The sequence below is a fragment of the Takifugu flavidus genome, chromosome 14, assembly GCF_003711565.1.
Source record: "Takifugu flavidus isolate HTHZ2018 chromosome 14, ASM371156v2, whole genome shotgun sequence".
Taxonomy (NCBI): Eukaryota; Metazoa; Chordata; class Actinopteri; order Tetraodontiformes; family Tetraodontidae; genus Takifugu; species Takifugu flavidus.
In genome coordinates this window covers 2,841,860-2,866,083 of record NC_079533.1, presented here as the reverse complement: position 1 = coordinate 2,866,083, position 24,224 = coordinate 2,841,860, and the positions used below count along the sequence as shown (strand labels likewise).

The following is a 24,224-nucleotide window of genomic DNA, read 5'->3' as shown; positions in this document are numbered from 1 at the left end:
TTTCAGAAAAATCCCATCAACGAGGCCACGACCCTTCCCTTAATCCACTGTTTTCAGCCACTCGCAGCCTGAACACCAGAGAGAAAAAAGCAGGCCCCTCCCCGCTCGGCACAGAATACACATTCTCCTTTTGTTAAACGCTCAAATGATGGTCTCAGCCTACAGGGAGCATCCAGCAAGCCCTGTGAAAGTGATTTAACTGCTCTGTCAGGTCAGTGGAAGCTCACAGGCTCGCTGCTAGTGCAAAGCACCTGCCTTCAGCCAAATCACTGGCAGTCTGTCCTCTACAAAATAAAGCAGGGGGGCATGTAAATTGGCCCTGACAGTTAAAATAATCTTCCAAGAAAATATGGCACCATGGTACATTTACACAGATTTACTGCCAGCTCCTGTCTGCCACTGCCTCACTTTGAGGCTGATAGAAGCATGTATTTTGTATTTCTCATAATTTAACCTGTGTTTAACATAGCACATATAAAACAGATGACACATTTAATAATCACATAGTCATGCGGGTGAACATGCTAATTATACAGCCAACGCTGGTTCAACCTCACTAACATGTATATTTGATAACTCTTCACGTTGCTGACAATATTTCCTTTTTATTTTTTATTTTCCTATTTCCGTTTTTTTGTGAAATATTGCTCTCTAGTGGCAAAAATATGCCATTACACAAACGCGACAACATCCCTACTACTGCCGACTACCGCGGTTGCTTAGTAACGCAGTCAACAATACTACTGAGGCGGAAAAAAATAATCTATTTTCTGGTATTTGTCAAGGCTTACAGATTCCATTCTGTGTTTTCAGGTGATATAATGGAGGTAAATGAATTTGTCTGATAAATTCAATTTCATTAACTCGTCTGTCGCCATTAGTGCCACGCAGCTTGATTCATTTTAGGATATTTAAAGTAACATCGTGTGTCCTGTGTAAATTTATATAAATAGCCTTATCTTTAGCATCGAGAGTTGGTTGTTTCCCCCATGTCTGCTTTTCAGGAGACAGCAGAGGAGCACATGTCTGAGTCCATGCAGGAGTTCTACACAATTCTGGATGAACTGGTCGGGGACCAGAGTGTTGACCAGGTCAGACTGGAGTTTGAGAAGCTGATCCAGGCTCTGAAGAAGTCCAGAGAGAATGAAAAGAGGCTGATGTCTAAATGCAGAGAGCTCAACGCAGAGATCGTGTCCAGTTCCACTAAAGTGTCGGCTGCTCTCCAGCTGTCCCAGGATGATCAGACCACCATAACCTCCCTAAAGAGGGTACATTAGATATAACACATGTCGCATGGATGTGTTCAGGTGGTCCTGGCATGTTTGGGATTCTGTCTTTCCCCTGTTTCACCTACAGGAGCTAGATAAAGCATGGAAGATGGTTGATGCTGCTAATGATAAAGAGAAGAGGGACAAGGAGGCCATCAAGAATTTAAAAGATGAGATAGCCAAGCTCATGGAACAGGCCAAACAAAGTGTTCCATCTGCAGAACAGGAGCAGATGTAAGCCCTGAAATTGTCTCAGCATGTAAATAATCACCTGTGATGACGGAAAATGCCACTTTTCTTTACAGTGATCTATTAAACCCGATTGAGGCGTTGACTAAAGAGAGGGATCAGCTGCTGACCACTGCTGAGGACCTGAGAGAAAAACTGAAAGAAACCATCAGCAAACAACAGGAAATTGATGTCCAGCGAGATGCAGCTTTAGAGAACATAGCTCAGGTCAGTTCTCCATGTGATTCATACTTGAATTTCTGGGTTACCTACTGTATATTTTAGGATGCTGACACTGTGTGTGTGCTGACACTGTCAGAGTTTTTTTCTTTAGTGTTTTCTAATAGCAAGTTACTTGTGATTCATCGTGCAGCTCCAGCAACAACTCCAAGAGCAACAGAATGAGATTTCCAGAGAAACCAGGTTGAAGGAGAAGTTGGACAAGGAGGTCAAGAAGCTGCATGAAGACATGGAGGCCAAGGCAGGAGACATCAGGGCTTTGACTGTGCAGCTCCAGAGAGCCACAGAGGAGCAGCAGAGGCTGGAGCAGCAGCTCAAAGAGCTGAAGGTGAATACAGACAAGAGAGAGAACACAATTAAAAGGAAATTACCTTAAAACATGCCAGATTATGGCTAAATGATAATTTTCATCTTTCATCTCATCACAGTTTCTTTCTTAAGGTACAAATGACTTTAATTAACATTGCAATTGTAGATTTTTTGAAATATTGACATTATGATTCATATTGTCATTTCTATTCAATCCCAAACCATAAGAGTTTAAAGAAAGTGTGTGTCCAATGATGTTAAAGCCTGTCAAGTCTGACATGAGTGTATCTGTAAATGTGGGATATTTTGGATTACAGCTGTTGAATGAGCGCTGCAGCAGAGAGCTGGAACAGATGCAGCAGAAGAACAGCAAGTTGCAGCAGGATTGTGAGCAAGTCTCAGCTGATAAAGAACGTCTCTCTCTGGACAATCTTCAGAACACGAATGAGCTTAAGGTGAACACACACAAACACACCTCTGCCTCTCAGTGTGTTTGGAACATCATGATTCCATCTGCTCGGGATAACACTACTAATCCTGTTAGCAGAGAATTCATCAAAAGATCATAGTTGCGAAGGAAAGCGTGAGCAGTATTCTCAGTCTTGATTCTTCTTCCTGTGACTCCTCGCGCTTCAGAGGAGAGAAGAGGAGGTGACCCAGATGAGGCAGAAGATTTCAAAACAAGCAAAAATGCGGGAAGTCCTGCAGAAGAAGCTCCATCAGCTGGAGGAGCAGAAAGCTGATGTGGAGGTGGAAAGAGATACACTAAAAGTTCAGATCCCTGCTCTGGAGAAAGGTACGATACAGCAGCGGCAGTGTAAATACATCTCAGATCAGTGTGAATATTGAGTACAGGACATTTCAAATCAATGACCTGATTTATAACTACAGCTATGAACCATGCAACCACATTTTCTTCAGTAATTCCTATAATTAAAAAAATAAAAAGTTACTATATTTAGAGTTTCTACATCTTAACGACAGGTGGCCGTGTCAGTAATACATTCGGAACATAAATTATATTTAAAAAATTTAGTAAAAATCCTTTCAAACATTCAGTTTATTGTGGATCAGAACAGAACTGCTGCGACTGTCCCGCTGTACCCGGTCTCCACCAGCCGCGTCTCTGTGCTAAAAATCTTTATATAAACCCATAACAGGAGACTGGATTGGACTTTATACATTCAAACTTGTCCAAAGGGGTTCGTAACACTATTATCGCTTATACTGAGATATCACAATGCAGATGTGAGGACTATAAAACGCGCCTGCGATTTAAAAACGAAGAGGAAACAGTTGTGTTTTGCTTCCGGGTTGCTCATAGTTCCGCCAGAACTTACTTCGCCATCTAGTGGCGAGCTTGGGTGTGACTAGTAAACAATATCTCATGGCAGCGTCCAACCATCCTTTCTTGCTTTGTAGATCTAGAATCCTGTCACAAACAAGTTGAGACGGACAAAAAGGCCATAGATGAGCTGATCAGAGAAAGAGACAACTTAAATAAGGTACATGTGACAGTGATGCATAAACTATAAGTCATTGAGACAAATAATACTATATCAGTGACACAAATTTTCTTTTCTACATTTTTTTTCCATAATATAAATTTTACTGACCAGTTTTGAATATACATATGATGTTTTAAGAAACAGTCTTTTTACTAAGATGATATATTTATGCAAAATTACGATATCGTGCATAGAACCTGGTCAAATCCACCCAATCAACGGAGAGGCAGCAGAATCTCGTAAAGCTCCTTGAACAGGACAAAAAAACCCTGGAACATGAGATTACTGGACACCGTCAAGAGGCTCAGAGGCAGCAAAAGACCATCCAGCAGCTGGAAAAAGAACGTGACCGCTACATCAATGAGACCAACAGCTTAATGCAGAAGGCAGCTGTCCACATTTATCATTCAAACTAACTGGTAGGTGTGTGTTCTTTTAATGTTTTTTCACTCATGTCTGGTTTCTTCACAGGTCCAACAAAAAATGAGTGAAGTTGAAGTGAGAGAGAAGGAGCTATTTGACTGGAGGAAGACGGTCTCAGAGGTGGAGTGCAAGCTCACACAACAGGAGAACCTGCTGGAGTGCACAGTGAAGGAGAGGAACCTGTACAGCAGAAACCTCATTGAGGCTCAGGTGCAGCTTGTACAGGATCAGTCTGACAAACAAATGCTCGAGGACAGATTCATGGATTCGTGGATTTTTTTTCTTTTCCTTTCAATCCTTGTAATTGTGCCCATGTCTCAGGAGGAGATTGCAGAAATAAAGAGAAAGATGAAAACCATGAACAATCAGGTCACCAGACTGAGAGATGAAATCAGTGGGAAGGAGTTGGCCCTGGCGAAGGATGAGCAGGAACGCAAGCGTTTAGACAAGGACAACGAGGCTCTCAAGGTACTGCCATTGGTTCTCAGTGTGGCTTCTTAACATTGTTCATATTGGGATCAGGTCTTGCCCGTTGATGAATCTCTATTTGAGTTGAAACAGAATAGAAATGTGTAAATTTGGTGATTTAAGGATGGTTGTTCCTGTTTAAACGGCTGTTTGTGCTTCTACAGGGGGAGCTGCAACAGATGAAGCTCCAGCTTGAAGAAACAAAGCAGCGTGTTGACGGTCAAAAAGCAGAGCAGCAAAACCTGCAAAAGATTATAGCCGATGCCGACGCTCAGCATGTGCAGCAGAAAAAGCAAATGGAACAGGTAAAGTCAGAGAAGCTGTGGTGTAGAGAGGAAAGGTAACAACCTTCCCCACTGACCACTGACAAAACCGGTTTAAAGGTTGGCCGAGAGCGGGACAACTTGGCCAAGCAGCTGCTTCACCGCAACGAGGAGCGGAAGCTTCTGTATGAGAAGATCAAAATCCAGCAGTCAATCCTCAGTAAAGGTGACTTCCACTACAAAGAGAGGATGGAGGATATCCACTTGCTCAAACTGGAGGTTAAAAGACTCCAGCGCAAGAAGAGCATCCTGGACAAAACTGTGCCCAACACAGAGGACCTCAGGTAAACCACAGAACATGAACGACTGCCTTCACCCTGGATCCACCAGTGTTTATTTTAATGTCAAACTTATATATGTTTATGTGGGAGAAGTACTCTGCTTGTATTCAGTAATATTCTATGCTCTGTGCTCTGCTTGCATCTACAAGACGAGAACTATTCCACCTGCAGAGGGAGCTGTTGAGGGAGAGGACGAGGAACAGTGTCCTTTTGGAGCAGAGAAAACCCGTCAACATTCACAGATGGAGATGTCTGGAGGTGACACCATAGTGTTTGTGCTTCTACATTAAAGGAAAGAAATGCCGACTAAAGACTGAGTTAATATTTATCAACCTTCCAGGGCAGTGACCCCGGAAAGTATGAGCTCATCATGAAGATTCAATCGCTACAAAAGCGACTGATTGCAAAAAGTCAGGAGTTGGAGGAACGTGAACTCCTTCTACAGGTGTACACACAAACACTACACACTGTCTGAGTGGATGAATGAGAGCATTTCTCCAGTTCTGTCATGCACATTTCTTGTATTAGCTAACAAGGTCTTTTGAAGAATTTGGAAAAGTTGAACAAAGTTCAAGTAGGTTTAGCATGATTAGATACAAAAAAAGCTTGTTTGGCTGATAAACATTTGTTATCAGATTGTTTACAGCGTATCTGTGGATTAATCACGACTACAAATGCGCCAATAAATTACACATTTGTCTATTGACTGTGGTAGGGTTGGAAAGATAACTGACAAAAGGCAGATGTATCATATATTAAGCAGAATGTGAAGCATTGGCTAGCACATCCATACATATTAATGGTTTCTGATGTGTTTTTCTTATACTCAAAAGTTTCAAGTGGGAAAGTGAATTCTTCTTGTAGGTTTTTTCTCTCTGCTCAGTTACTTCTGCTCTCGATTAGCAAGAGAAATTACACCTAGATTACTTTTGATTAGAATCCCATCATTGCTGTAGCATTCATTTTTATGCCATGAATGCAAATGTAGGGCAATTTACAAGTCCCATTAAATGCATTAAAGATGCACCACATTTCTACTCAGTTCAGGTTGTTATTTGGTCTGGAAGTTAGCAGTGAGATAAAGTGAACTACAGCTGCATCGGTCATCATCAACCACTGTACGTTTGTTACTCTAAAGGAGAAGGAGAAGCTGTACGTGGAACTGAAGCAGATTCTGGCCCGCCAGCCCGGTCCGGAGGCAGCTGAACAGCTACAGCAGCATAAGTGGCTGCTCAGAGATAAAGCTTCAAAGTTGAAGGTCACCCGGCAGAATATTACAGTCCAAAATAATTGTCCTTATATCAATGGCTTCATAAACTGAGGTAAGTAAAAAAATAATTCACGGCTAGATTTTGATATTTGCAGGCACTGACAGCACAGGTGAGAGTACTGGACCGCAGGATGAGTGAGTACAGATGTGAGAATCAGAGGCTGGCTGATGAGCTCACTAATGTCAAGAAGAAGTACCTGAGTCAGAAGAAGCTTCACAGGTGATGTTGATCCATTATTTCTATGGGACAGGAAGACTCTTGTGTTCACTCTGTGTGTCATCAGCCAAAACAGGTCCAGTACCAGGCCACAGATGGACCAGCTGGAAGCTCTGCCCCCCCTCAACAACAGGTCCAACTTTACCGGAGGAGGCTTCAGAGTTGAGAATCCTATGAGGAGATGATGACTGATACAATTTTACTGATCTCATGAGCTGATTTCTTGTCCTTTTCAATCATGATTTCAATCCAGGCTTGAATAATAAAGATTGATTTTTGTTGTCAAATTTGAGTGGTGTTCTTCAGACCACTTGCTTCAGAAGAACTTTGTATGGATTGAATGTTATTGAAATGATAGTATCAAGTTTACTATATACATTAACTATCAAGTGATAGTATCAAATCAAAAGTAAGCACACCACATCATTATGATGGTAGGCTGAGCAATGCAGGGGGATGCAAAAGCTCTGATATTTTATGCACCCTAAATGTCACCAATAGTCTCTGAGAGCCTTGGCTTTGCTTATTTATCTGTGATATTTTAGATATTTCAAATCAGAGCCAAAACAGAATCCATTTTTACTTGTATTTTAGGAAAAACCCTGATTCAAATGAAAACATTTGAACAGAATTCGATAGAATTAGTCACACTAAATGGATGCATTTAAAGAAAAAAACCTTCCTTCTAAGAATTTGAAAATTCTGTGTAAAAATGCAGAAACTCACATTTGAGCTTTTTTAAAAGAGTTATGCTCTTTAAGATTTTTAAAGTAGTGCTTTAAATATTTCAATGTATATTTTTACTCATCAATAACTAGATGTTACAAGATAGACGTGTATTTTATAACATCTGTTACAGATTTAATCTGTAATACACAAGTATTTAAATAAATTCAACTTTATTGAAATATTGTCTTTTACATTCAAGATTTCAACTTTGAACACAGACTTTTTGTCCAGACATTTTTTACTCACACCCCGTAACTATGGCAGCCAGCATGTTTGCAGTGAGAAGCTGCATGAGATAATAAAGACAGAGTTCATCTGTCTTTTGTGCAGCTGTTTCATGGATCAGCTGGTATAGAAAACATGTTTTCGTGTTGTTTTCATCTACAAAACATATAAAAATGATGTCATGTGGTACGTTTATCAGTGGATCCACAGTGAAATGGCTCCAAAACAGGGTCTGATGAATTAATCCTGACCCAACTCTCAGTTCTTATAGACCCATCAGGCTCTAAAATTAATCTCCTAATCTGTCACATTCCCTCATATCTGAGATCAACATTCACTCTGGGCCTGATAACAACTTGTGAACTAATGTATTAACTGTGTTATTGCGTGTTTGCTGCAATAAATTTATGACTGGCCTCAGACCGAAAACAGGGATTAATACAGATTTTCCTGCAATGTCAGGATATGTGGGACACTTTAATATTAATTTGGAGATGATTTGGCACTTTCTTTATATATATAAATCTCTTCGTCGCCCTCCTGGGTTAGATCAGAGATCTCTGATGTGGTTCCTGGTATCTGTTGGAGCCATCTACTCAGCTTGGGTGTTACTGCCCCTAGTGTCCCAATCACTACTGGGACCATTGTTGCCTTCATACCCCATATTCTCTCTATCTCCTCCTTCAGCCCTTGGTACTTCTCCAGCTGCTCGTGTTCTTTCTTCCTGATGTTGCTATCACTTGGGATTGGTACATCTATCACCACCACTGTCTTCTGGTGTTTATCTATCACCACTATGTCAGGCTGGTTGGCCACCACCATCTTGTCATTCTGGATCTGGAAGTCCAACAGGATCTTGGCCTGCTTGTTCTCCAGCATTTTCGGGGGTGTCTCCCACCCATCAGTTGCGATCACCTTTCCTCTTCTAGATATCATCCGCCCACATTTATCTAGTCCGAATGACATCCCGATATCATTGCGGTAGATCCTAGTGAGGTAATTCAGGGAGTCAATGTCACGCTTGGCATACAGCCTGATGTCATCCATGTAGAGGAGGTGGATGATAGTTGTTCCACTTCGGAACTGGTACCCATAGCAACTCTTTGTGATGATCTGACTGAGGGGATTTAGGCCTATGCAGAACCCCAGGGGGCACAGGGCATCTCCTTGATATATACCGCATCTGATACTCACCCATGCAATTGGCTCTGAGTTGGCCTCCAGAGTCGTGTTCCACAGCTTCATGGAGTTCATGATGAACTCTCTTCGTGTCCTGTTGATGTTATACAGCTTTAGGCGCTCAAGTATCCTTGTGTGCGGCATTGAGTCATAAGATTTCTTGTAATCAATCCAGGCAGTGCACAGGTTGGTGTGCCGCATCCTACAGTCCTGGGTTAGCCACTCTGGGGGGTTCCCTGATGTTAGCAGCTGGTTCGTCTGTGCTGCCAGGCTTTCATGGAGTGCAGTCTTAAACCAGTAGGCGTGAATCCTAAGGGGCCCTGGTGCTGTCCAGCTCTTCATCGTGTTTGGATGTCTGCTAAGGTGATGACTACTGGGTCATGGAAGTTGGCTGTGCTCTGTCTTTGGGTCTTGCAACTACATACATACACACACACACACCACACACACACACACACACACACACACACACACACACACACACACACACACACACACACACACACACACATACATACATACATACATACATACATACATACATACCTACATACATACGTACATACATATAGAGATAGATAGATAGATAGATAGATAGATAGATAGATAGATAGATAGCTAGATAGATAGATTCCATTTTGTAAAAACCAAAACTTGTTTTTGAGTTACATCCAGCCTTCTGAAGGAAACAGAATCAGCTTCCAGAATGTTCCAGAGTGAATCATAACACTAATTAAAGAAAATAAAGTGTTCCAAATACAGATTCTTACTCAGATTACAAGGATTAAATAACTCTTGAATTCCAAATCATTTTTTAAATAATAAGAAATAATCTGACTTTAGCTCCTCTTAGAACCCTTGTGAGCCTTGGTGGAGTGGTCCAACTGTGAAGACCTTGGTTCTCAACATGTGCAGTGGATGGTGAGTGCTAAATTAACTCATGCATGTTTCTTTTCCTCAATTGTTCTAATGCTTCAAATATTTATTCTGTGTTTTTAATATTTCACAAGATGCTCTGCTGCATGTTTCAAATTGTATTGTATCGGTTCTCTGGTAAATCTTCCAGTTCAGGGTTCCAGAGAAACACCGGGCCCAGTCCCTTTCTTGTCCTCATGAATATTGGGGAATAAATGTGTGAACGGGGGAAGGGAGGAGCCATGGACAAAGGCAGAATGAAGAGGTGGGGGGAAGCCAGTGCGCAGACGCAGTGTGACGGATCTGTGTATTGACTGGAACAGAGGAGAAGAGGGAGGCTGTGAGCTGCTGTCGGGTGAAAGGGAAGGGAGCTCGGAACACGCTGCCATCTTTACTTCACCGCCGTCTCTTCGTATCTCTGTAGAATGAATATTAATGCAGCTGCTCATCCCAGGATTTTTCAGCAGACACACGTGTGAACTCTTCCTCTGGAGGGTCAGTTGACAGATCAAGCCCTATACTACAGCAGCAACTGCAGGTAATCCATCTTCCTCCTGGACTAGATCATCTTGCTGTTCTCTCTGTCCTCCATCCTTGTAGCCATGGTTTCCTCCACCATCTCCTGCTGCTCTGCTCTTCTCTTCTCTTCTATCCCTCCCCCACTCACTTCCTTTCACTCCTCTCTGATGAGATGCTGACATGCACTTGCTTCATTTCCATTTCGGCAGGACCATCTAAAAACAATTTGGTGCCTAATCCGTTTGACTCCTAATTCATGTAGGACACGGACAATGATTTGACAGATAAGAATACCTTTATCTGAACTGGGCTGTGAATGCCCTCAGGTTGTCGTTGTGTTGTGCGTTTTCCCCTCACATTGTAAAATGTGATTTATCTCCAAATGAACCCTGATCAGCTGCTGTGATTGGCTGGTTTTATACCTGTATTTAGTGGACCACACCTGAGACCAACACCTATGTGAAGGTCACACACACGTGCACACCCAACTACCACGCTTGTGTTTGTTCGTAGAGCAGTCTGACTAAGAAGTGGTAAATGAATTTGTGTTCTCTCACCTAATTGTGATGCAATGGCGCTGAATAGCATTGATCAGGGCATCACTTTCTTTTCTTGGCCTTAACATTTTTTTTAACAGAGATGTCAGAAATCAAAATAAAGACACCAGAGACAAAACCTTGCAGGATGAAGGAGACCCTGAAAAACAATATCCTGTTGTTGTTGCACTTTGCAGAGTGCTGCGGTAAGGTGGAGGCTTGTTTTTAAATGTCTGTGCTCAGTCACTCACAATCAGGCTGCTGTCCAGAAAGCACAAAGGAATAATTCTAGGCCTGGTTGCTGTTTCAGAGAACCGGATCAGCTCAAGGCATATAATAATAATAATAATAATAATAATAATAATAATAATAATAATAATAATAATAATAATAAAGTATTATTATTATTATTATATTATTATTATTATTATTAGTAGTAGTAGTAGTAGTAGTAGTAGTGGTAGTAGTAGTAGTGTAAGTGGTATTAGTAATGGTATTTTTTTTTATAATTGTTTTTCAAATGTCTTTTTTAATTCCATCCATGGCTTTTGGATAAATGAGATAAAATAAATCACTGCATAGGCTTTAAAGATGTTCAGAGCAGCATCATAATTACAGAAAACACCTGAATGTACCTACAAATGTTCCTCTAAAATTCTCTCCTCATCATTTTGAGCAGAGTTGTTTAATTAACAGTGGTGACTGGTGAGGCTCCCTGTGGGACCTGGACCCCTTCTGCACCTTGTCTCCGCTTTGTCTAGACAACATGACTGTATTCTTCATGAAGTGATTGAGGTGGTGTCGAATAGCTCCGTCTACCAGATGGGCACAGATTCCTGCTGTGCTGCAGTTGTAGATTTGATTTATTAAATAATTAAATAGTTATAACATTCTATCTCCACTGTGTTTGTGCAGGACGCAGAATAACCACGGACACCATGGAGGCCCCTCTTGTGTGTCTAGATGAGGAGTTTGATGACCTGCGGCCATGCCATATGGACGAATTGGACCACCCGGCGCTCAGCCACTCCAGTTACTCCACCACCACTGTCCCACTGGCCACCATCAGCCGTGAGGACTTCTCAGAATTGGAGAACTTCTCTGAGATGATGAGCTTCAAGTCCATGGAGGACCTTGTCAATGAGTTTGATGAGAAGCTCAATGTCTGTTTCCACAATTACAACACCAAAACGGAGGTTTTAGCGCCTATTCGCAACCAGTCACACAACCAGGAGGATGAGGAGAGGCTGCAGGATGAAGAGTGAGTGCACCACTACTACACCTTTCTAAATGATCTTAGCTGGTCTGCAGTTTTAGTTAGAAGACACAGATCCTGTCCAGCCTGGAACGATGTGACATTGATGTCCTCCCTCCTGTAAAAGTAATGATAGCGGGAAATCTGGGCTGATAAACCAATAAACATAATCTGCACATGCTCCACAAGTACGAATGAAAGGTGAGCTCAAACTTTGCAAACGTACTTTAGTGCAGTGATTGAGCAGCAAAGGTAACTGGGAGCTCTGGTGTTTGCTGTGGTGGTAACACAAATGGTAGTGGTAATCCGTAAATATGCTTTAAAATCAACATTTATTAAAGTGTAAATGTAAATGGTGATAAATGCTAGTTAATACGGTTTAGATGAAAGTGAAATGACCTCCGATGATAGGAGGGTAGGATGTGGACAGTCGAGGCAGTCAAACCATCTCCACAGCCGTCCCAAAACAAGCAGCAGGACCCCACCCTCCCACAGCAGGAGGTGGGCTCCATCCTGAATAATTCAGCTGCAGTGATGTTGAACGCAGGCGGCTCTGTCATCTCCGACTGGCTGCCAGATCCTCGTATTCTCAGCTGAGGGACAAAAATAGTCTGTGGCTGAGAAAAGGCCAGTTTTGGACAGAAATCAGTTTTTTCTTCAAAAATGAAAGCTGGTTGAAGCTATGCGGGAGGGTAATTATCCAAATGTTAGCTTCTGATTGGTTCCTTAACCTTCCCTGCTTTCTATAATCACTGGTCTTCCATTTCAATTGATTCTATTTAGTTTCCACTCTATTAACACACCTATACTTGAAATAACAACTGTTACAAAAAAGAAGCATGCACCTGTGTGCTGTGCTTGATTGGATCTATATTTGAATAGTGCCAAGATTAATGATCAGATTTATTTGTGTTGAGAAACACCCAAAATATAAAGGAATGGAATGGAATGGAAATGAAATGCTGTCATTCCACTGCTCAATATCAGTTTTAATAATAAAGCGGTTGATATTGTCAGTGACCAGAGTGCTTGTTTGAGCTATGCTTGGTGTTTGAGTTGAAGGGAGGTAAACTGTGAGCTGAATGCTCTCAGTGTCACAGACGCACAAAGACACTTGTCTCCCGCGATGTCATTCTCTTTCTTGTACCAGCTCACAGTCAGATCAGCAGCCAGCCGTGCAAGGATTCACTTTACACAGCAGTAGTCGAGTTTTCCAATTGGTAGAATGATGGAATCTTTAATTAACTGCTGCTGCTAAAGAAAGATCTGACTTTTAACTACAGAGATCTAACAGCAATTCTCTTATATAACAGTCTAACTGTAGCAGCTTGAAACAGCTGTGACAGGACAGAAATAGTCTTTGTGTCTTACTGTGCTCATCTCTGTCGCTCCATGTGTGTGTGTGTTTTAGTGTGTGGGATGCTCTAACTGACAACTATATCTCCACCTGGGACAGTCAGGACGCTGAGGGACTCAACGGTAATCTTTCTGATCAGGAGGTAACCATTCCAAATGTCTTTCAATAAAACCCCCACTACATTACAGAAGGTGTGAAACAACTTGTGTTGATGTATTTTGAGATTTATTTCTTCATATTAGCTGTGGAGATCATAATAGTTTTATAATTGGTATACTGAATAAAACAGCTGATGGACAGTGAGGTATCTGGGTCCAGTATGCGCTTGGAACATTTTTTTTTGTCTTCCTTCGAATTTGTAGTTGTTGCACCATCCGTTAGAAGACAAAACCAATAAAATAGAAAGAGCTGGCTTTTTAGGAGTACTAATGGTGGACTGAAAGGCCAAGCGGGTCGCTGTTTCTGAGAACTGAGGTGATGCTGACACTTCAAGACACACTTGACCAACCTTGACTCGTCTTTGCTCAGCGTAGACTCTAATTGGGTGTCAGATGTAGCTGGACTGCAGCTACTTAGCAGTCCAGGCCATGATGTTTCTGCTCAGGGCTGAAGCAGCTGTCCGGAGGGAGACCGCTGTGCATATTCAGATGGATGCGGCATCCGGCACAGTTTTTCACCATTAGCCAACAATTACCAGCAGTCAATCGCATGTCCAGAGCATAACTTCATATATAAATGCTCTCAAAGTCATCTCCTAGATGGAGTCTATCACTTTACACAATCTGGGCTCAATAGTATTGTATACAACAGATACCACTCTCAACTGGCCATTTCTAAACCTTCTTAATCCTTAATATTAATATTCATAATCTTTAGTATGACAGAGCACATCTCCATCGCCTCATAAATCGCTTTAACACTAACATGAACGCTGCAGTTTCAAGGACTATGGGTTCATGAAATACAATATGTTTACACACAACCTGCAGAAATTCTTTGAATGTGCTTTGTCAGACTTCCTCTGATATTCTGCAGATCCATGAAAAAGAGGAACAGGAGATGAATGAGAAGAATGACAATGCCAGCTGCCTGAGCGAGGAACCTCTCATCTCAGCTGATCAGGTGATTAAATGAATTCAAAATTACTATAATTAATATGTTAACAGATGGAGAACAGAACCCTGAGGAACACCGTGTGTGCTCGGCCACATATATCAAAAGTCAGGCCACAGTAAAATTGAGTCAATAACAATAACTGAAGCATTTTAGAAAAGAGTGTGAAGTCTAAAGATTCTTAAATGACTTTTAGATCAACTTTTTTTTAACAACTGGGGCAAGATAAGACGTCGAGAACCTACAGGTGTTACTTCATTCTCCATGTTTCATTTGCATCCCTCAAGACCTCACTTGTTTATGTTTTTCCATCTGTGCCATTTTCTTTCTTCAAGGTGATTGAGGAGATTGTGGAGATGATGGAGAACTCTCCAGATCCTGGAGAAACCGAAGAGGAAGATGAAGAGGAACATAGCCATTGCTCCTCCAGGACCAACCCTTCCCTCCTGGAGGAGATCAAGCAGCTGTCTCAGGCTTCTAATAACAACTGTTCTCATGAAGGTAAATCTAAACTGTATCTTCACAGCATCCATGAGATAAAGAACAGTTACAGTACAGTCAAGTCAAACAGTGACCTTTGTGGATCTTAGAATCTGCTGACTGGTTTCAGGCCTATATTTAGGTGGAATTGTTTCAGGTTCTCTATAAGATGAGCCCTGATTGAGTTTAACGATTTATCTCCTCTGCAGGCCTGATGCTGATGCCGAGTTCAGCACTTGTGGAACTGCTGCATCGGGTGGAGTCTGCCATCCGTGAATACTCCGAGGAGCTGATCAGTCAGCTGGCCCGGCGTGAAGAGCTGGAGTTTGAGAAGGAGGTGAAGAATACATTCATCACAGCCCTGATGGAGGTGCAGAACAGGCAGAAGGAACAACGAGAAAGTGGCAAACGCCGGCGCCGGGACAAGGCGCTGAGCCTGCAGGGTGGAGGGTCGGACTCAACAGAGAAGACTGGGAGCATGCCCACCAAGGTGACCAGCAGCAACCGTTTGTCTTATTTAATCAACTCAAACGCAAATCAACAAATATACACCTCAAATGTCTCAGAGTCAAGTCAAAATCCAGCAATCCTCTGCATCAAAATGTAGAGAACGTCCTTCTCCACATGTTGTATGTGTATATATAGATCTGCAGCAGATCTGCTGCTTCTATCAGATTTTAGGTGAAACCCCCCCCACTCCTCTTCCTCCTATCATGTTTGTTCCTATAATGCAGCTCAGGTCCATTAGCTGCGAAAGCACCTTCCAGGAAACATCTTCAGTAACAGACAAACATCTAATGGATTTCCTGTTAGCAGCGCTGCTTTATTATATGTGCTAGCCAAGTGTACACATCAACATTAAGCTGCTTAAGTCCTACATGTGACTATGTATTTTAAAAAAATCTATCAACACATCTGCAATTTTAACCCTATCAGAAATATGTGCGTGTGTTTCTTCTCACCTGCAGCGTTTTAGCATGGAAGGCCTCTCAAACATCCTGCAGTCCAGCATCCGGCAGACATTTGGAAGTACAGCCAACGAGAAACAGGTGACATAATGTTCTCTTCCACTGGTGCCCCTGAGGAGTGTGTTCCCATGGTCTGTTTGTATCCGAAACATTTAGAGAACCAGGCTCATAAATTATATTAGAGTTTGCATGTGCTGCCGTTCCTGCTGTTCCTGCTGATCAATGTGTAATCTGATCTGTGTGAACCACAGCACACAGTCACAGTCACACACTCACCTGCGTCAATGTAAATGTCAGGCAGATAAATAAGACAAAGGTGTGACCCACAAAATAATGTTTAAGGTGACTTCTTGAATTGTCTTTTTGTTGGTTGTTTTGACACTGAATTATGTATTAAAACATAAATTCAGAACATATAACCACGAGGTCCAACTGAACATGTGATATTGTTTTCAGTATCTGAACACAGTTATTCCATTTGAAAAGAAAGGCAGCCCTCTTTCTGTGGAGGACCTGCAGATGATCACAAAGAGTAAGCAAACAGCTGATTCAGCAATGATAAATCACTAAAACAGAAAGCTGATACATGTTTTCTCTTGCCTCAGTTCTTTATGCTATGAGGGAGGACAGTGAGAAGGTGCCTGTGCTGCTGACTGACTACATACTGAAAGGTAACTATTGGACTGGAGTATTAATCTCTTACTTATTAATGTCAGTTACACTAAATATACCAAAACACTGTTTATAGAACAGGAAGTTCATTTCTTGATCCCTTTGTCCTCCTTGTCCAGTCCTCTGTCCTACCTAAAGTCCCACGTAACCACGAGGCCGACGCCATTCTCAGACTTCCTGTCCAACTCCCGCCCCATTTGGCCTTCTGACCAAGCTGCATGATCTTCAACATGGACCCTCACCATCCTCATCATCCTACTCACCTTGACTCCGACTGCTGCCTTTTGCTGACCATGATACCGGAACGTTTTGGCCGCAACCAAAATGGCGGCCAGCTGAAGAATTCTTCAAAAGCATGAGTTTAAAGGGACTTTTCCAACGGAGCATGACGTACTGTGACATATCAGGGATACAGCATTGTCATGGCTTTCATACATTCCTTCTTTTCTTTATTTTTAAGGGTGACAGTAAACTGAACTCTGACCTCGTACATTCAGGCAAAATCGCAATATCTTCACAATCTAATACAAAAGCCATGCACCTCCGTCTGCCCACGTACTGCAGTAGTGCCGAAGTGGTACTGTGGGAAAACTGTGGTATTGTAGTTACTGAAACATATTAAAGGTTCCTTACATCAGAAATAGATTTTAATTTACTGCCTCTGTGCTGTACCTGGCTCAGCCCGGCTGAGGTGGATCATGGAGGAATCAGTCATTAAGTAGATAAGCTCATTTCATTAAAGGCTTGTATCTTTGGATATTCGCATACTTCCGTTCCTCCATGTAGATGAATGTTCATCATTAATCTGAAATTCTAATAAACTTGTTCTTCTCTCTGTCTTAAACTACAACTTGACCTGGCTTTCATGTCCAAACTCATCCGATCATTAATCCATCTGATCAATTTTGTAGTTAGCACAGATGCTCTGATAGCATGTAAAATCATGAACATGACACTGTCAACATGGTGTTCTTCACCTTTACAGTGACAAACGTCCTCAAAACATATATACTGCCCCTGCTGTTTTTTTAATACAAAAACTGCACTTATTTTATAATATACAGGATGTAAAATACATTAACAATTACCAAGGAAATTTTCCAATTAACCTGTTAAATTGCAACAAAATAGGTTAAATAAGTGAACCCACTCAGACCCGCTTCAAAATCTGGACCTTTTGATACTTCGGGTTAAAAATATAAAGGCTGTAGTGACCCATTATGGTCAATAGAGGGCGGGGCTGAATCATTTGCTTTGCTTTAATCCTATAGGAAAATATATTTTCACATATGGCTTCTATAATAACATGTCAAAATTGAAATGAGATGAATTATCGAAAAAAAAAAAGACAGAAAATGCTGTGTATAAATTTTCATTTACACATTGATTGAAAAATCAGTAAATCCACTGAATTTATAAAACAACTTTACGAAGATACTATCTTTAAGTGTTATTGTAAATGTGATATTTTCACCTCGCACCTCTGGCTTGAATTATTTTAATTACTATGTATATCTGAGGGGGAAAATATCACAAAAATAGAACTTTAAAAAACATTTCTTTTTTTATTGAAAACATTATAGAAATGTTACGTTTCCAAACAAATATGGAGAACATGAATATCCAGAGTTTAGACCAACCATAGCCATTCCACAAACCTTCACATATTAGGTTTAACATCAGTAATATCTGTCTGTTTATGATCCTGCAGAAAAATAGCACTTTTTTATTCTTGGAAGTTTTAAAAATGGAAATTATGAATGGTTCTAATAAGAACAAAAAGAGTTGGAATAGAGATTAAAACTTCATATGAAAGAATCTGTTTCATCATAACGTTGATGTGAAAAAGCAAAAATATGCAAATAAAAGCTCCAGTGTCCTGACAACACAGCAAAACAGGTTATTATCAGCATAGTCAGAATGTTCCTCTTTTAATTCTCAAGTTAAATAGGCATTTTTCAGAAAGCCACAACAACACAAAATGACAACAGAAATATCACTTTGATGCAACACATAGTTTTTTCTATATACATTGACAGCGAGAATGTAAAAATGATCCTTTTTGTGGCCATTTGAGTACATTCAGTCTGAAATCTGAAGTTCATGACATCGAATGAAATTTATATACAGCATTATGAGCTACAACTCTATCTAGCAATTACATATTTATGAGTATTTCTCATAGTTCATTCAAAATTATGCTGATTTACATTATAGCTAATAATACAACATTCTGTATAATGTTTTAAATGGGGAAATAATAATAAATTTTCAATATTTAATAAAATATAAAGATTATATTGACATTATCATGTGATCCATTGTCGTCATCTTCACCTTCATCTTTCTTTGGTTCAGTATCTACGTGTATTATCATTTTGTGTTAATTTTCCACACTGGCATAAGAAATGATAATTACATCTTCTAATGAAGACAAGTGTGGACAGAATAATCAAAGTCAGCGGTGCAGCTTTAGACTTTATTTCCCCTCTGTTTAAAGAGTTTTAAAGATTGGGCCACAAATTGAGGTGAGGAAAATGAGGACTTTTCTATTATTTATTTTAATACTACATGTATGTTTCCCCTGTGTTCATATGTTCGCCGCTGTCCTCTGAACGGTCATGCACTGAGTTATTCCGGAATAATCTTCCTTTTCCTAATTCATGTCACCCATCACTTAAACACACAGTACAATTATTTAACCGATACAAATTGAGTGAAAAAGAGGATAAAATTAATGGGAACATGTTTGTCTGAGTGTGTCTGTGTGCTTCAACAAAACAGTCTTTTCATCAAGTCCAATCTGGTGAACACAAGATGATGAAGATGTTCTGCGGGCTTTCACACCAGAGAACCTGCCTGGTTCTGTGCAGGCACCATGATGGGCACTCCACCCATGCGGGTGATGTTGGCAGTGGTGATTGTGGAGGTGGGCAGTGGTGGTGGGGAGGGGGCAGCCTGCGGTTGGCTGTAGGTCTGCGGCAGCACTTGAGCGTGGGGCAGCTGGGCGTTCCGCTCTGGTCTGGGGAGGGGGCTCCCACTGGTGCTGGTCTCAGAGGAGAGGGGCCCGCGAGGCAAACTGCTGTTGTTGTAGCTGTAGTGGGTGGGGGTCGGGGTGGAGGCTCCGTGGTGGTGCAAGTGTTGGTGGTGGGACGGCCGGTAGCCAGCTGTGCTGCCCGTGGCTGTGATGATGGAGGCGGTGTCTGAAGGAGGGCGCTGGGGGTACTGCTGCAGATGGTGGTGGTGGTTGTTGTGGTGATACAGCTCTTTGTGGTGGGGGCTGGAGGCAATGGAGGACAAGGTGCCGTTCTTGGAGATGATGTCAGGGCCCATTCCGCTCTTTGCCCAGGAGACACGTTTAGGAGCCTGAGCGTCCTCCCTGCAGGACGGGACATCACTCTGGTTTACTCCACTTTCTCTACATTAAACGTCTGCTAGTGACGACCTCATTACGACCCTTGTGATGCGCTGCTGTGTTTGAACGTCACTTTATTCAGAATGTGTACACTTCACTCACTTGATGTCATTGGCCAAGTCATCTTCGTTGTCTCTCCTCCTTCTGAGCACAAACCATATGCAGAGGACGAGGAGGAAGATGAAGCCAAACACCGAACCCAGAGTGGCGCCGACGATCACCCCTGCACTGCTGGCTAAAGGCAGGAATCAAGGAACACACGTGTCATCAAAAGCCCTTTTTTCTGACTGTACTCAAAGATGTTTAGATTTCTGCTGTTTTTCGTTCACGTTTTGGTTACAGATGTGAAATATGATTTTGTGGCATACAAGTGATGATGTCCAACTTGATGTTGCAGCTCTTGGATCCAGCTGAGTTGCTGGCTGTGCACACGTATGTCCCAGCCATGCTGTTGCTCAGGTTGCTCAGTTTCAGACTTCCTGTTTTCTCATCTGCAACATGAGGAGAAAACGTGAGCAATCACATTAGACTGCGAGCGATATAAACCATCCATTCATCCAATGCAAGTCCTGGTTTTTGATTACAAGGGAGCGGAATGGCAGCAGGCCTGTTTTTAAAGTACATATTTAGCTTGTATTGTTGAGCGTTTCACATCTGAAGACACCATCTGTGCTTCGATGTTCAACATGCTGTTGGAATATGGCTGAAAAAGAGTTCTGATTGATGATGGAGTCTGGCCGTAGCTCAGTAAGATCTCCACCTTCACGGTGTGGACTTGCTGTCTCTTGCTGACAGCAGCAACAACAAACTTGAATGTAACATTTGTAGATAAAATTTAAGGTGTTGTGTGATGAGTTTAGGAGGAAATGCTGCTGCATTCCATTTGAAAAAGCGGCCAAAACACAGCTCAGCATAAATACTCGAATACTTTCAGCAGAAAAACAATCCGAGTATAAAACTGGCATTATTAAAAACCAAAAGCACTAAATTTTGATTTAAAAATTAACTTTTTTAAATCCAAGAAATATTATAAAGTCACCAATATGGTAACATGGCACCTGTCAAAATCATGACAGTGAAAATGATAATCGTATGGAAGCCAATGAGATAAAAGAGTCAATGTGTAGAATGACATGAAGCTATTTATTTGCTTTTTAACTATTCATCCTGATATGAGGCCTCCATTGACGTAATTGTGATGAAGTTCTTACTGAGCATGGGTGAGAAGAAGACCTCAGATGTGGGACTGGTCCTCTTCCACTTGTACATGGGCACCGGCCTGCCGTAGCTGGACGTGCAGCTCAGCGTCACGTTTCCCTTCAGCGCCGGCTTCCCTGACAGAGAACACCGAGGAGGAGCAGGAGGAACTGGGGAAAGAATCATTCTGTTAGATGAGGCAAGGCTCCATCAGACTCCCGAGGAAGAGCGTGTTACCCTTCACGTCGAGCTTGAGCTCGGCGGTGAGGTCAGGGTTTTCAGGGATGATGATCTGACAGAAGTAGCGTCCAGAGTCGTTCTCCTGGGTGTTGTTGATGTACAGGGAGACGTCAGACGATGGCATGCTGCTGTTGAAGCCCACCCGGCCTTTAAACTGGGAGCTGCTCACGCTCATGGAGCCTTTGGTGTAGGAGATGATCTGAAAAGACATGAAAGACAAGCAACATTTTGGATTAGTGACCACCTTCACATGGACTAAAATATTAATAAACGTTTTAATGTTCCTACCTTTGGTCCAATACTGTCATTGTATAATCAATGAGGAGTTTATGTAGACACATACCATGTGGTTAACTTTTTATTGGATATTCCTTTTTTAACATTAGCACATTGTATGTGCAGATGATGGATATATTTAAATATCTAAATATGTATTAAATGAGAGAATTTACATTACTACATCCTTCCTCCGAGACACTATCAATATGTTAGGATTATAATATTAAATGTGAATCTTACCAGCTGCGTTTTGTTGGTAACAAAGTTCCAGAGGATGGTGTCCGTGCTCAGGTCATGGTTTGGATTTGTCCTGTACGAGACCTTTAGGACCACCATCTCCCCCTTGATCACATCTATACTGGTCTGAGGAATTATGATTTCAGCCCATGTGTCTGGATGAAAGAAGGCACAGCAGAAAGCAGGTGTTACACTTCATTAAACTTACTCATCTGAGATGTTTAATTGAGAAAAAAACAAAAAACGACAGTAACACGAAATATGGTGACGTGCTGTAAATGATAACGGCATCAAAATGTGCAGTGACCGTAAGTGTCCAGATGGGGGCAGCAGAGAATGGACGTCACTGCAACTGGATATTTCATATTGAAAATTGATCAATTATGACCAATGTTTGACATTTATGGTGTGAAAGGAATAATCACTGTTAATTAAAGTCATTTAAGTTCCAGAACTACAACATCAGTCGTCTAATTGAACTTATTGGTCATTAACATCTAATAAACAATGATCAAAGTCTAACAGCATTGAAAAGATTAAGAAAATAATGTCATCAAATAGCGTTTTCCTCTATGTCTTTAATCTTCTTCTACACTGTTGCAATATATCAGATTTTTTGGCTAAACCATTGCAGGCTATGATTCCTATTAAGAATTATTTATGTTGCAAGTATATTACTCTCATGCACGGGAAGTGATGCAATGATATGAAAGATCACAGTGTGAGTCGGTGGCATCAAATGTGCTTCTGTCCAGATGCAAAGCCACATGTCCTCACCACCCCTGCACCAGCAAGACTCTACAAAAAGGAAACTTGCTGAATGTCATGACTTTTGCAGATGCTGCCTGTTGTCATATGAGCCCACAAATGTCTTGGGATTTCTGTTTGATAAACAATTTATCAAGAATTTAAAAGTTCATGACACAAGTGGATCTGGAAAATGAGACAAAGCATCAATTCCAAGATTTGTGAGGGAATAACCATCAGTGGGCACTGACCGCGTGGCTATTAAATAATGTACAGTGCAGCATTAGTGCTTTTTATGGATGTATACTTTTACAGGCTGGATCCTGTCCACCACATTTGGAATCTTTTTCTTTTAACAAAACAATATAGAACAGCTGATTTAATGATTTATGTAATTGCACTTTACGTAGATTCACGTTAGTTGTATGCCTAAACATTGGTAAAGATGCATAAGGGAAACATTTATCATTTGATTGAGTTTGATGAAGTAATACTGATATGTGACCACCAGTATTTTACCTAGAGAAAATGGTTGAAAGATCAAGCTTTAATTCACCTATTTATCCTGACTGCACAAGGTCGGGTACATCATTTGAAAGCTCTTGCCAAGAACTTTTAAAATTTCCTAATGATCCTCCTGATACAGATGACAGTGTGGAGGAAAAGATGACCACATTGATGAGACATGGAAGAATGGTTCGAGTGCATGGCCTCAGTTTATTCTTCACTGTGCAGAGCGGCAGAAATCCACTCTGCAGGTCTGATGAGCTTTTAATAGTGCATGTTGACTGATGGTAGAACAGATGGATGATTGGAGTGAACTGGTTCAGTAGAAACAAGGACATAGCTGTAATGAGGTCCGGTTTCAAAGTGGGACTAATACAAATTAATGCAAATTTAAGTCACATGGTGGCTTCATTTGCATAAACTCATCATCTACTCATAACACTTCCTCTCAAATTAGACCTATTATCTAAAAACTGGAGGAGCATGATGGGGTACGATGTGGCCAAAAACTGGTTAAATGTGATATTATGTTAATTTGCAAGACAAACTAAGGTCAAATCAGCATTGACTGGACACAAAAATTACATTCAATTCTTCTGCTGAGTGTTAAAACACATTAACGAGCAACATAGAGTCACCGTACAGAGACTGTGTGTGTGTATGTGTGTGTTCTAATTGCAGGAAAGTCTTTAAATTGTCCCTGTTTACTGTAAGGGCTCTCTGTAAGATAAAGCTGCAGCCTTTGATGAGGACCATCTGAACTGGCTACAGAGATGGGTGGAGTGGGCCGGCCACTTCCTGACTGCTATCAGCTACTGGGAGTAAACTGTCAGAGACGTGCACAAAAAGATGGAATGGCTTCCATTCGACATCCAAACACACTCGACATGGCAGGAGGGATCTTCAGAAGACACATTAGACAGCGAATGGATGACAGGAGCATTAACGACAGAACCGCGGGGGCAACTGTGATCCAATCATCAGTGTTGAGAAGATGGAGGTCACCTCTCTGGAGGCTGGGCGGAGATGTGATGGAGATAAATGACTACAGGCTCCTGGGTGGACTAATCCTGATGTCACAGGACGCTCTGTTGTCATGGCATGAAAAAAAGATGTGTT

The 24,224-nt window shown here is 41.4% G+C and overlaps 3 protein-coding genes across 3 annotated transcripts in view; 2 read left to right on the top strand and 1 right to left on the bottom strand.

Annotated features, from left to right (window-relative positions):
* The first annotated feature begins 71 nt into the window (after positions 1-71).
* Positions 72-6,822, top strand: cfap58 (cilia and flagella associated protein 58). Its single transcript, XM_057055215.1, has 18 exons — positions 72-827; positions 1,005-1,268; positions 1,357-1,502; positions 1,574-1,724; positions 1,870-2,064; positions 2,363-2,500; positions 2,682-2,841; positions 3,468-3,550; positions 3,748-3,939; positions 4,025-4,186; positions 4,298-4,444; positions 4,609-4,749; positions 4,828-5,051; positions 5,198-5,306; positions 5,389-5,493; positions 6,187-6,306; positions 6,414-6,538; positions 6,603-6,822. Exons 1-18 carry the CDS (start codon positions 666-668, stop codon positions 6,718-6,720), a joined length of 2,742 nt encoding a protein of 913 aa, XP_056911195.1. The 5' UTR covers positions 72-665; the 3' UTR covers positions 6,721-6,822.
* Positions 6,823-9,866: 3,044 nt separating this feature from the next.
* Positions 9,867-17,333, top strand: fez1 (fasciculation and elongation protein zeta 1 (zygin I)). Its single transcript, XM_057054269.1, has 10 exons — positions 9,867-10,121; positions 11,554-11,899; positions 13,305-13,392; positions 14,286-14,372; positions 14,699-14,864; positions 15,053-15,333; positions 15,812-15,892; positions 16,268-16,343; positions 16,417-16,482; positions 16,603-17,333. The coding sequence occupies exons 2-10, from the start codon at positions 11,577-11,579 to the stop codon at positions 16,617-16,619; spliced, it is 1,185 nt and encodes a 394-aa protein (XP_056910249.1). The 5' UTR covers positions 9,867-10,121; positions 11,554-11,576; the 3' UTR covers positions 16,620-17,333.
* Positions 17,334-18,024: 691 nt separating this feature from the next.
* Positions 18,025-24,224, bottom strand: part of esama (endothelial cell adhesion molecule a) — a 30,687-nt gene continuing 24,487 nt past the window's right edge. The window contains exons 2-7 of the mRNA XM_057054267.1: positions 21,855-22,006; positions 21,333-21,534; positions 21,110-21,265; positions 20,267-20,389; positions 20,001-20,133; positions 18,025-19,862 (exon numbers count right to left, since the gene is read on the bottom strand). Coding sequence (XP_056910247.1) covers positions 19,325-19,862; positions 20,001-20,133; positions 20,267-20,389; positions 21,110-21,265; positions 21,333-21,534; positions 21,855-22,006 — 1,304 coding nt within the window. The 3' untranslated portion in view covers positions 18,025-19,324. The remainder of the gene's footprint in view (positions 19,863-20,000; positions 20,134-20,266; positions 20,390-21,109; positions 21,266-21,332; positions 21,535-21,854; positions 22,007-24,224) is intronic.